Raw genomic sequence first — 11,769 nt, forward strand, 5'->3', positions numbered from 1 at the left:
CCTGATTGGCTGCCTGGAAGGTGCGTGGTGTTACAGATAACCCAGCTGAAGAGACTTGTCTCTGCTAAGTGTCTGTCCGTCTTTGGACAGCTACCGTTCAAAGTGGTGCGTCCACGTGGACAATCGATCATGGAATTATTGGTTCGGTATCTGGACCGGAGCAACTCAAACGGGTAAGTTGTTCTTTTTAAACGACTGTCGTTCAAAACTAGTTAGGGGCATGATAAGTGTTGAGTTTAAAAATGATGTTTCTGAAATAAAGGCCAAACTGAACATTATATTAGTTTACATAACCTAGATGTTGTTGTCCTACTTTTTTTTTTTTTAATTTTTTTTTTTACAACAGCACCATTCATTTAATTCTTCCTGACAGGACCAGGCAGGTTTTTAAAACTGCGCATTCAGCTGAAAACAACTGTAAAATGTGGGATAAAACTGGCTGTAAAGGGAGAAGGTTTGCACTCTGTCAGGGAGAGCTTTTGGGTGACAAACTGTTGGGAAAATATTGAAAGTGCACTCCCTGAACTACCCTTGGACTTAAACCCAGGCAGCACCATGAATGCAGCCAGTGTGCTTGGTACACTGAGTCCTTCCTGTGAATGATGACTATTGCTCAAATATATTATAATAAAATAACTGCTGCTTTCACTTCTGTTTTTAAAACCCAGAGTGCTGTATCCTGGCCCCCCTCATACTGTTTTTGTTCTTTGTCTCCCAGCTCTGAGAATATCTTACATTTTGTCTTGTAACTTCTCTTTTTCAGCTCTGCGTCAACTCAAGATGTTATCAAAGAGGAGAGCCTGAGAGATGACCTGAAGTATTACTTCATGAGCCCGTGTGAGAAGTACCGGGCCCGACGACACTTACCCTGGAAACTTGTGGTGCAGATTCTGAAGATCGTCATGATCACAACACAGGTATGTAGAGTCGGATTAATGTAGATTAGGAAAGAAGATCCACCCAGAAAATACTTGCTGTAACTGCACTCTTTCAAGGCATGTAGTAAAATCTGTATGAAATAATGTTGATATTTGTGTGGGCACATTTAAACAAACAGGATCCTACATAACTTGAGTGTCTGTTGCTGAAATAAGTTAAATGTAGTTAGTTGCCTTCACTAAGCATCTACATGAATGCTCCCTTTCCCCCGGTTGTTTCCTCCGTAGCTCATCCTGTTCGGCCTCAGCAACCAGCTGGTGGTGTCTTATAAGGAGGAGAACATGATGGCGCTCAAAAACCTCTTCCTGAAGGACTACAGCGGCGTGGATGAGGACGACTACTGTGTTGCTGTCTACACCCAACAAAGTGTCTACGACAGTCTGTTTTATGTCCTGGATCAGGCATGTTCAACCGCCTCACCGTACACACCGACACTCACTCCAAATCAATGTGGTTTTAAACTATTTTCCTGTGAAACGGGCTACTATGGGAACTGCTACGTTCTGCCTAATATTTGATCAGGCTTCCTGCGATGTGGCAGTTTGCAGCTTCTTTTCAACATAATATAAATCACCATGCTTACATGTTTTGATTTTACCTGAGGCGTTTGATACATTTATAGTACAGCCAGTTGGGCCGGATCTCTGTGAGTCCCCTGAGTTACGGTGAGGATGGAGACGGCAAGCTGCTGCCTCTCATCATCTGTAAAGAATATTACAAGAGAGGCAGCGTGGATCCCTCGGATGAGGTGTATGATATCGATGCCCAGCTGGAGACGGGTGAGAGGGAACATTTACAAACTTTGTTGTTGTTCGGTTGTCAATATTTCCCCTTGCTTTAGAGTACACCTGTCATGTTAGATGTCACAGTTAGGGATGCGCCAAACAGATTTTTCAGCCCTGATAACGGTAGGGAGACCTGGACTTTGGGAATCGTCCGGTACCGATCCAATACCAGTGTTTACACTTCTCATTGCATGTATAAAACGGCCAAAACAATTCCAGATACCAAATGCGTTCAAGAATGAATTAACGTTACTTGTTGAAAGTTTTACATTCCTCGTTATGGTCGAACTTGAATTACTAAATCATCATTCTTATGAGAGACGACATACAAGGGCCTTTGGGGCAATAGAAGATCTCAGACCTGGTGCTCATTGTCTTACCCTGTTCATCGCCGCTCTCTCAGTTTGTATGTCACATGATCCAAAGACTGCAAACCAATGGAAAACCCAGAACGCATCCTTTTTTGATCTGGACTTTTACAGGTAAACGTGCTCCCATCAATGCGCTGTATGTGGATGCGGCTAGCGCACATCATTTAGTTTGCTCTGCCGTACATTCAAATCCTCCGTTTTGCTTTCAGGCTTGTTGACATGAAAATAACGTTTCAGCTGAACGGTATAAACCTACAGACTGTGCGTTCCCGGGAGTTACCTGACTGCTACTCGTTCTATATCACGGTATGGTTCAGCCATATTTTCTGTCCTTATGAAACCCAGGTTAACAATTTGATACTTTTCATCATTGAGAGGTGTAGCGTGGACAACTTCAAAAAAACAATTTTAAATTGTTAAAGTTTTGTGCGTTAAACATATAAACCACTGATTTATAAAAAAAAAAAAGGAATAAAATAAATACGATTGTTGCAATGCATTTCCCACACAGCATTTGACTGAAAAAAGACGACTACTTTCCTCATCATTTTCCTCATCTTTTTTCCCTACGGCCTTGTCCCCTAGATAACATTTGACAACCAGTGTCACAGTGGAAAGGTGAAAATATTCCTGGACATAGACGCTCAGAGCTGTGCATGTCAAGACTGGAAGATATCTGGGACGGGTAAGGTGTAGTGGTCTAACATAATGAAGAAATAAAAAAGAATAGGAAACAAGAAAAAAAATAAAAAATAAAAAGATAAATAAATAAATAAATATATATATATATATATATATATATATATATATATATATATATATATATATATATATAGCTGCGAGTAGAAATGATCGTGGTCCAAGTAGATTGACCTCAATGAGCACTTTAAAACATACTACGTATGTTAACATTGTGTGAGAGCAGGACTTGGCCACCTGAGGATTCAAACCCTCAACCATTGTACCCCCAGGGAAGGTGACTTTCTGAGTATGCAGCAAATTACGAGATGCTAATCCCAGACTGTCAAAATATCCGAAGACTGCGGAGCGAAGCACCGACCTGGCAGTTTGGTTACGATCAATTAAACCAATTTAGATTCATGATCATTTATGTAAAATGTGACTCGCAAACACGGGTCTAAAAGTGTATAACTATATGTATGTGGGCCCAACAAAATATAAATTCCTTTTTCTGTTGGTTGTCAGTTAGGCGTGTTCCTGCAAACTGGTAGTTATCAGTAATGAGTGTGAGGGAGTTGCTTAAAAGATAAACACACTTTGTCTCTGTTCCAGCTCAGAAGAACACACACTATCTACTGGTGTTTGACGGCTTCGTCATTGTTGTTTGCCTCACATCGGCGGTGTTGTGCACCCGCTCCATCATACTGGCTGTCCGGTTACTTCAGGTCAGCTGCTCAGTCTCTGCTCACACTGTATAAAATCGTACAGGGAATTACATTTTTCAGACCCCATCACTTCCCTTTTTTTTTAAGCCAAATGTCACAATAATTACAAGTCCCTTTTTTTTTTATTGCAATATCTAAAATGCCACCGTTATCGGATGTGGCTAAATTCTTGCATAATCGGCAGACATTTTCCAACATGATTCTAATCATGTTGTCTCTCAGTTGATCTGATACTCTGTTGTAGATCCTTTTTTTTTTGTAAGAGACTGAATTTGCATTTGTGTATTTTCAGAGATTCTCCAGATTCTTCCATGACAACTACAATCGTAAAGTGTGTAAGGATGACCAGAACGAGTTCCTGAATGGCTGGTATGTGCTGGTCATTGTCAGCGACCTCTTGGCCATTATTGGATCAATACTGAAGATGGAAATACAAGCAAAGGTAAACTGAATCATGTTCTTCTTCGGCATATGTCAAATGAATGTAAAAGGAGAGCCAAACATCGTTTACTTCTCCCCCAGTTGTAAACGTGTATATGTAGTTGAGTCATAAACATCGTTAGCCATCAGATCAGGCAAAGAACAAAGTTTCTTCAGCAGTCAGCATCGTAATGTGTAACTAACTGCCTGTCGTCATCACCTTTTTGATTGTATGTCCTCTGAATTGTATTTCTCAATTGCGTCTTTAAACCGAGCGTGTCCCTGTCTGCTGACCTTTGGAATAAAAAGATTCAATGTAAAGACTTGTTTATTTTAACCTGACTGTCGAGCCTTTTTATATGGTTCACCACAGACAATGTGCCTGTTGCAATAAAATCATATTTATAATCATGCAGCTTTAAGTTAACGTAAACACTTCCTGACTTTGTGTTCTCTTAGTCAGTGCAGCAGAGGCCGGAGTGTGCCACATTCAGAACTAAACATTAACTCATTTTACAGGACTTCACTGAGGCCTGATTTCCAAGTAAGGCTTGGGATTTTTTTCCCCCCCTCTCCTGTAGAGTCTGACCAATTATGATGTGTGCAGTATCTTTCTGGGAACGTCTACTTTAATGGTGTGGGTCGGCGTGATCAGGTACCTGGGATACTTCCAGAAATACAATGTGAGTGTGAAAGTTTTTTTGATTTTTTCCTCTCATTGTGGGTTGCCTTCTTCAACCCCTCTCCACCCTTAATCAAACGTCCTCACACATTCTGTCACAATTTGGTTGTGGCTTAACGATAACGAATGTGTCCATACTTCCTGTGTGTCTAGGTGTTGATTTTAACCATGAAAGCAGCCTTCCCCAAGGTCCTGCGTTTTTGCTGCTGTGCCGGCATGATCTACCTCGGCTACACCTTCTGCGGCTGGATCGTACTGGGGCCATACCATGAGAAGGTAACCCTCTTAACTGGTTTGAGGAGAGCAGAGGATGTGGAGGCCTGAGGGCCAGATATTGGAGAAGTGAGTTTATGGCGTGACAATCTGCACTGGCTATCACTGTCAGAGTTGTGGGGAATTAGGGGAACTATTAAGGCTTTCCGTGACTTTGTCCCTTCCTGCAGAACTGCTGAGGTCAAAAGAAAAAGGTTGAGTTCCCAAACATGCACGTGTGCGCATTAAATTGACTGAAACTGCATTTTGTGATTGAACACAATCTATGTGGAATGAAATCAGGGTAATTGCGCCGATCTTTTATTTATTTAAGTGTGCCGATTTATATTCTGTTCGAAATAATTTCGAAATCATGAAAATGTCAAATAATGTACGTCACTCTTAATGAACATGTGTGTTGTCTACCATGTTTACCCTTTTTTTAAAGAAATTATACAGGTGATTATTTTCTGATTCATGTTTTAAATTTTTTTTTTTTTATTGTTTTACAAACTGAAACTGATTAGACTTGCTCCCATGGTTATGGTATTTAGCTTTTGAATTGCTGTGTCAACATTATGTCCTGCAAATTTGGGAAACTGCAAAAACGGCTTCCTTGTGCAACAAAACATCCTTTTTTTTAATACAACCACTAGATGTCAGTATATGTCCACTCCATGAAACCCCCAGCTTCAATCAGACCAGCGTTCTGTCCTCACCGGGACACTTTTCACATTTCTACACATACTCTCACATTTCTACACATACTCTCACATTTCTACACATACTCACACATTTCTACACATACTCACAGCCTGATTTCTAATAGACAAAAACACATTTTTGAGCACAAGTATTTTTGAACGATTTTTATTTCTCCTTTTATCAGACAGTGTATCGGGGATAGAAAATAAGGGGGGAGCAAAGGGGGATGACATGCGACTAAGGTCCTCTGCAGACTCTGGGGTGTGTCGTGATTTTAAAACCCCTTAAGTCACCGCAAAATATTCCGGTGTTTAAACTGCCTCAAATTGATCAAATTTGATGCACTTTTAAAGAAAGTAAGAAACGGATTGTTTTGCTCTTTACTCATCAGATATTTTAACTGCAATCAGGGGACATTTGGACAGGGTAGACTTATAGCTTCAACTATCAAACTATCACTTTAACTGGGAGATCCTTGGACAGCAAGTGCCATCTGGGAAAATGTGTGTGTTTAGCTCTCCTCGCCCATTAAGATAAATTATTTACGGAAGTCCGAGCAGCAGTGGGCGTCTAAACAAGGCAGTGCTCGTACTGTAGGACAGACAGATGTGAGATAGGCTGAGATCAGCCGACCCGGGCTCAGCTGTGTCTCACTTACCAAATGGAAATTTGTTGATGATCTTAAAACTGAAGAGTTACTACTGTAAATAAGCTGTTGACTGATTTTTAAGTGTTTGTCAGGTCAGTTTACTTGAGGACCACATGAGTTTTGACCAATGGACGATAGCTCTAGAGTTAAATCCTTTTTTAATGCTTTAAAAAAGTCCCCCGTTGTGTGCTGAGCCGGACCAGGATCCCCTGGTATTTACTGAAGGAATAAACAGTCTGTTCTTGTACTTGCAATCCCACACGTCACCGTCGCAGTGGGATCAGGATGTTGTATTTAGATACTGTCACATTCTGGATGGAACTTTTTTATTTTTCATTTTTTTTATTATTTTTGAACCATCTGTCTCTTAGCTTGTCTTTCCATCTTTGTCGTTCCACCTCTATCAAGCATCGTGGTTCTGTTGGCCTTCTGCACCTTATTCTCCATTTTTGTGGTTCTTTTAAAAAAAAAAACCGACCTATGTTAAAACCACAGGCAAAATTCCTCTTTTATCTTGATTCACTGCCTTTGTGTTAACTGTTAATGGCATATACAACTTTGATCCAATCCAACGTCCCACCTTCCATCTCCCTAGTTTGAGGGCCTGAGTCGTGTAGCGGAGTGCCTGTTCTCCCTGTTGAACGGCGACGACATGTTCATCACCTTCGCCCAGCTGAAGGACAAAAACACTTTGGTGTGGCTCTTCAGCCGGGCCTACCTCTACTCCTTCATCTCCCTGTTCATCTACATGGTGCTGTCGCTCTTCATCGCCCTCATCACAGACTCCTATGAGACCATCAAGGTACTTCTGCTTTGGTTTGGTTCTAGTGAGGTGAAAGCTGTGGCATTTCATAGATTCAACTTTATATCTTCTTAGGCCGTGAAAGGGAGGTCAGTAACAAGAAATCCATGAGAAATATTTCACAGTACTCTACTCAGAACTATTAGTTGATTTGAGTATTTACAAGACAAAAGTCGAAACCCTCCCATGTGACGAAAGTAGAGGTAACAAAGTGCTAAAATGTTTGAATCTGTGCTGCTATGCAGTTTTGAAGACGTTTTATTTGTTTGCATTTCTATGTGTTTTCACCAACAGCGGTTCCAAAAAGACGGATTCCCGCTGACGGACCTGCAGAAGTTCGTCAGAGAGCACAAAGATTTTCCTGTTGCAGAGGAGAGCAGTCAGACAGACGTTCACATCCGATACTCTGTGTTGTGCTGCTGCCGACGGTAGGATGGTGTTTACAGCCGTGTTATGGTGCTTTGATAATTGGTCCCTTCTGTACAAACATGACTTCTCATCACAGATACGTGAGCAATATCATAGTTTAAAAACTGGGCTTACATCAATAATAATAATAATAATGCGGGAACTTTGAAATTCAACCATCCTTTTCATTATTCGATTTTACTGGGAAAGATGTAGGGCTGCAACTAATGACAATTTTCATTATCGATCAATTGTTTTGTTTAGAGTAGTCAACAATGTAGAGATGCAAACCCGAAAAAATATCTATTTAATCCCCTTTTAAAGCAACTACAAGGAACTTTAATTGTGTGTTGTTGGCGGTGGACCTGGTTCTGGGCCTCCCTTCCCTACAGCAGGCCCAGCAATTCGGCCTGGATCTCCAGCAGTGTGGTGTCAGTGTTGGATCCCAGCGGGGACCTGGGACCACTTGGTCGCCTCGCTGGAATCTGAGTAACTGTATAGAAATCGCCGATCTTCTCACTGATGGACGGGTTCGTTTGTGTAGGTCACATAGAGGCGTCGGCATTTAATTGAGACTGATTCACAACCAGTTTAAAGTACCTTGTAACTTTAAATGACTCTCTCTCAAACATTACACATACAAAAACATTTCTGAGTAGCTTACTTACAACCTGTTGCTACAGCAAGACGTCGTATTTGTCTATACGTCCCTGTTTTCTGCTCATTCCTTTTCTATGAGCTAATCTCTATCATCAGCAGACTGGAGTTTCCTCCACGCTGTGGTTTGGCTCTGTCTTACGTGGTCTGAGAGCAACGAAATTAGTGGTGGGGAGCTATGCAGACACACCCAATGATGGGCTGATTACAGAGAAACTGAGGCTTTGCACTGGGAAGAACCCCCCCCCCAGCCCCCAGCCATCCCTCCCAACTTGCTGTGTTGCCTCCCAGATAAACAGGCCACGGTCAACACGCAGTCAACTCGGCTGGAAAAGCTGGTTTTGTTAAAGCACGCTTGATAGTTTGGAAATAGTTATTTGATATGTGGTGCAAGTTTAACTACAATTTACACTGTACAATGACTCTGTGTGCGTGTTTTATTTTGTAGAAGGATGTCTCCCTGTCCTTTCTTCTTCACTTTGTTTACTCCTTTTGTAAACGGAGGATGTCTGGATATCGAGTTGTCACGTTTTATTTCACCGTGTCCGTTTTTGTTACTGCGGTGTAGAATTTACACACAACCAGGTGCTTGTTGAAAAGCAGTGCTTCCTCTTTAACGGTCTCTACCGAGCTGAATGGTCACGAAGCTCAACCAAAAGCTGCACGATACCGGATGTCTGGCTTTTGGTTCTGCATTCATATCGATTGGGGGAAAATGTTTTGCAACTTTTTAATAGATTACTCAATTCCCTACTTTGGATCTGGGAAAGGCTTAATTGTAAACTGATACCAGGTTTGGTTTCTTTAGCCGTCACCGTCCTTCTACTTAAAAAGCACCAGTCCATTTTGACTGAATGCAAAAAGAAACTACTGTAGTCATTTGTATTGCAGCTAAATGTTCAGTGTTTGCCATCAAACAATTTTTTTTCTGCAAGTTTTCCTACCATTACTTGCATACTGTAAGAAATACTATCAGTTGTCCTGTCAGGGCTCTGCTATCATTATTATTTCATCAGACATTAACACTCTTGACTATGCAATCTTTCCTGCATGCTCCACTGTCTGTCACCGAGCTGTCTGGCGTCCCTGCTCTGATTGTCTGAGTGTTTAAAGGAAGTCTAGTTTCAGTTACAGAGCCATTATGTAATCTGTGACAGTGGAAACGTAATGCTACACTGCCAAATTAATGTGCATCTTCTCTGTGGAGTTGAGCGTAAAACTGCCAGAGTTGGCTGACTTGTTGTCATTAGGAGAGCTCTTGTCAAGTTACACACATTCTGTAATTGCAGTCATTTGACCAAATTTCATTTTTATGAGCGTATTCATCTCTCTCTGCTCACAAAAATTAGATCAGTGTTCTCAGCTAACATGCTAATGTCTTACTGGATGAAATTTCATCTGCATGCAATTAGCCTCTTCCTATACGGTTGTCTTCTACTGCGGCAAGTTATCTTGTTTGGAAAGCAAAGCGTGGCTTTTTTTTTTTTTTTTTTTTTTGGGATTTAAAACTTATTTGGAACCAATACATCCACTTTGACAGTTGAAATAATGTGTCGTGACTCAAGAGTCTTGTCGTTGAGAATGACTGGACGGTTGTAGGAAAGGTTGTAACCATATACTGTAGCTCTTCAGATTGGTACAATGACACAAATATATACTTGATGAATGACTTCATTGTATCCGCTGTAGTTCATATACTGTATGTGTGTACAGCAGCTTAGCCAAAGAGTCTGTTTGATATTTAATGCAGGAAGTGCTAAGCTGTGCACTGAAGCGAGTCGGTTTTGCAAGTTAGACTTGGCAGCTTCTTTGAGGAGGCAGGAGTATCCGCGTACACCTGGATTAGGGATCACCTCTTCCTGGCATATGCTGGTTCTCGGTGTATTTTCTTCTGATCTGCTCGCCTTTTTGATTTTGCAACCCGCACTGCTCAGTGTCACTCATGGCCTCATGTGTGAGGTTTTTGTACAGGCCAGAAGCTGCCCACGTTAAGGCAAGAAACTTCCCCTGTATCGCCCCCTTTTATGCGGGGCTACTTAGAGATCGTCCTCCTCATTGGAAATGAGCTGCAGGTCAATGCCGCCTATCGGGACGGTGGGTAATTTGTTGGTCACTATTGTCATGAAGAGACGTTCCCGTCTCAACTGCCAAATACTGGGGTGGACAGACGATGACGCTCTGGCTCTATATGGGCTACATGGAGACTGTGCCGGAGGACACACAGGAGATCAGGATGATGAAACCTGCACACAGACCGTGTTGCCATCTGTGTCGGTTCAAGGAATGTGCTGAGCTGCACTTGAGTGCAAGTTGTTGCACGTAGTTCTTTTGTTATTTCTTTACTAACTATGATGAGTAAGTCCCGACGAAGGGCAGCAGGATTTTAGGTTCTTTTAAATCAGTCTATCATGAAAAAAATAGGTGCTTTGAATGGCAATGTTTGTTCTACTCCCATTTTATTTCTGTGGATTAGACGCATCTTCATTGCTCTCGGTGAAATTCATTCACATCCTCAAAATGGCTGCAGCAGTTTGTGGAATGAGACTTGGTCTGCAAACTCGGCAGTAAAATGTGCTGCTCGTGGCAGATCATAAAGAGAAAGGGGAAAAAAAAAAAGTCTAATCGTTGACAGATTTGACGAAACGGGAACATATTCAGCGGTTTCTCTTGCGCGCAAACAGCCAAACACAAGAAATGGTGGTAAGGTTGTTGTTTTCAGTGTGCTTGTTTTGGGGGATTTATTCTCCGACTGGGTACAATCACCAGAAACCAAACTTCTTCCTGCATCCCTTAGCTGTCTGTGTTATGGCCAAACCTGTGTGCAGGTGGAAGCCCAGATAATAAAGATGGTGTGAATCATGAATCAACTATGATAATCTCCTACACAGGTTATCTCAACAGTTTAAATACAGAGTAAATGTATCCTTGGTCTGAACAAGCAGCTGTGAGGCTATACATCTAACTTCCTGTGACCTTTTGAGACTTATTGGATGCAACATCTCAAAGAAACGCGACTTAAATGTTTTACAATTATAGGTCAATGATGTGCATCTTAAGCAAATATCACAACACCGTTGTTGTTTTTTGTCATAAGAACCGTTATTAATGACCTGAAGTAGAAAGCATGTGCATTATTTGGTGATGTTGATGAGACATTGGGTGTATCACAATTCTTTTTGGATCATGTTGCAGAGTTCCAGAAAGTGACGATGTTGTACTGATCAGCTGACAGCTGTTCCACCTCTAGAGGACACGGATCAGGGAGGAGGATGCTGAAAAGATGACCTCACACGTCTGATACAGACTTCAAGATCAGACCATCCACTGCAAAATCCTCTTAACGGGCAGAGATTCTGTGAAGTGCAATATGAAATCCCAATCAAGTTCCTTCTCGTTACCTTGAAGCTTGAGCTGGAAAGAGTGTTTCAAAACAATGCTGAAGTTCAGGATGCTGTTGAAGTTTACTGGGCCTTTTGTAAGGTCTGTACATGCATTTAGTTGCCAAAGAACTGGATTCAGTGTTTTCTGCAATTGACTGTGGCTGCAAACACTGGTGCTATGCAACATTATGCAGTGCTGGATGTCATTTATTTGTCAAGTGTTGTTCTGATTGCAGTAAAGCTAATCTTTTCATTTGTCCGTTGTTACTGTGTCTCCCGTCTATCCTGCAAGTGTGCACATTCAGCTTTGCTT

The 11,769-nt window shown here is 41.5% G+C and overlaps 1 protein-coding gene across 2 annotated transcripts; it reads left to right on the forward strand.

The window, feature by feature from the left end:
* Positions 1 to 40: 40 nt before the first annotated feature.
* On the forward strand, positions 41 to 11,713 carry mcoln2 (mucolipin TRP cation channel 2). Of its 2 annotated transcripts, XM_079267135.1 has the most exons (14): positions 41 to 173; positions 764 to 917; positions 1,167 to 1,340; positions 1,562 to 1,718; positions 2,128 to 2,206; positions 2,305 to 2,401; positions 2,681 to 2,780; positions 3,389 to 3,501; positions 3,794 to 3,943; positions 4,503 to 4,604; positions 4,757 to 4,879; positions 6,805 to 7,011; positions 7,306 to 7,439; positions 11,269 to 11,713. In XM_079267135.1, the coding sequence occupies exons 1-14, from the start codon at positions 130 to 132 to the stop codon at positions 11,303 to 11,305; spliced, it is 1,671 nt and encodes a 556-aa protein (XP_079123261.1). In that variant the 5' UTR covers positions 41 to 129; the 3' UTR covers positions 11,306 to 11,713. The 2 variants fall into 2 exon arrangements, with proteins under 2 accessions (XP_079123261.1, XP_079123262.1); XM_079267136.1 differs by lacking the exon at positions 41 to 173 and having other exon boundaries at positions 776 to 917; positions 1,167 to 1,344; positions 1,571 to 1,718.
* Positions 11,714 to 11,769: the final 56 nt, after the last annotated feature.

Source organism: Melanostigma gelatinosum (genome assembly GCF_949748355.1).
Source record: "Melanostigma gelatinosum genome assembly, chromosome: 4".
In the NCBI taxonomy this organism is placed as follows: domain Eukaryota; kingdom Metazoa; phylum Chordata; class Actinopteri; order Perciformes; family Zoarcidae; genus Melanostigma; species Melanostigma gelatinosum.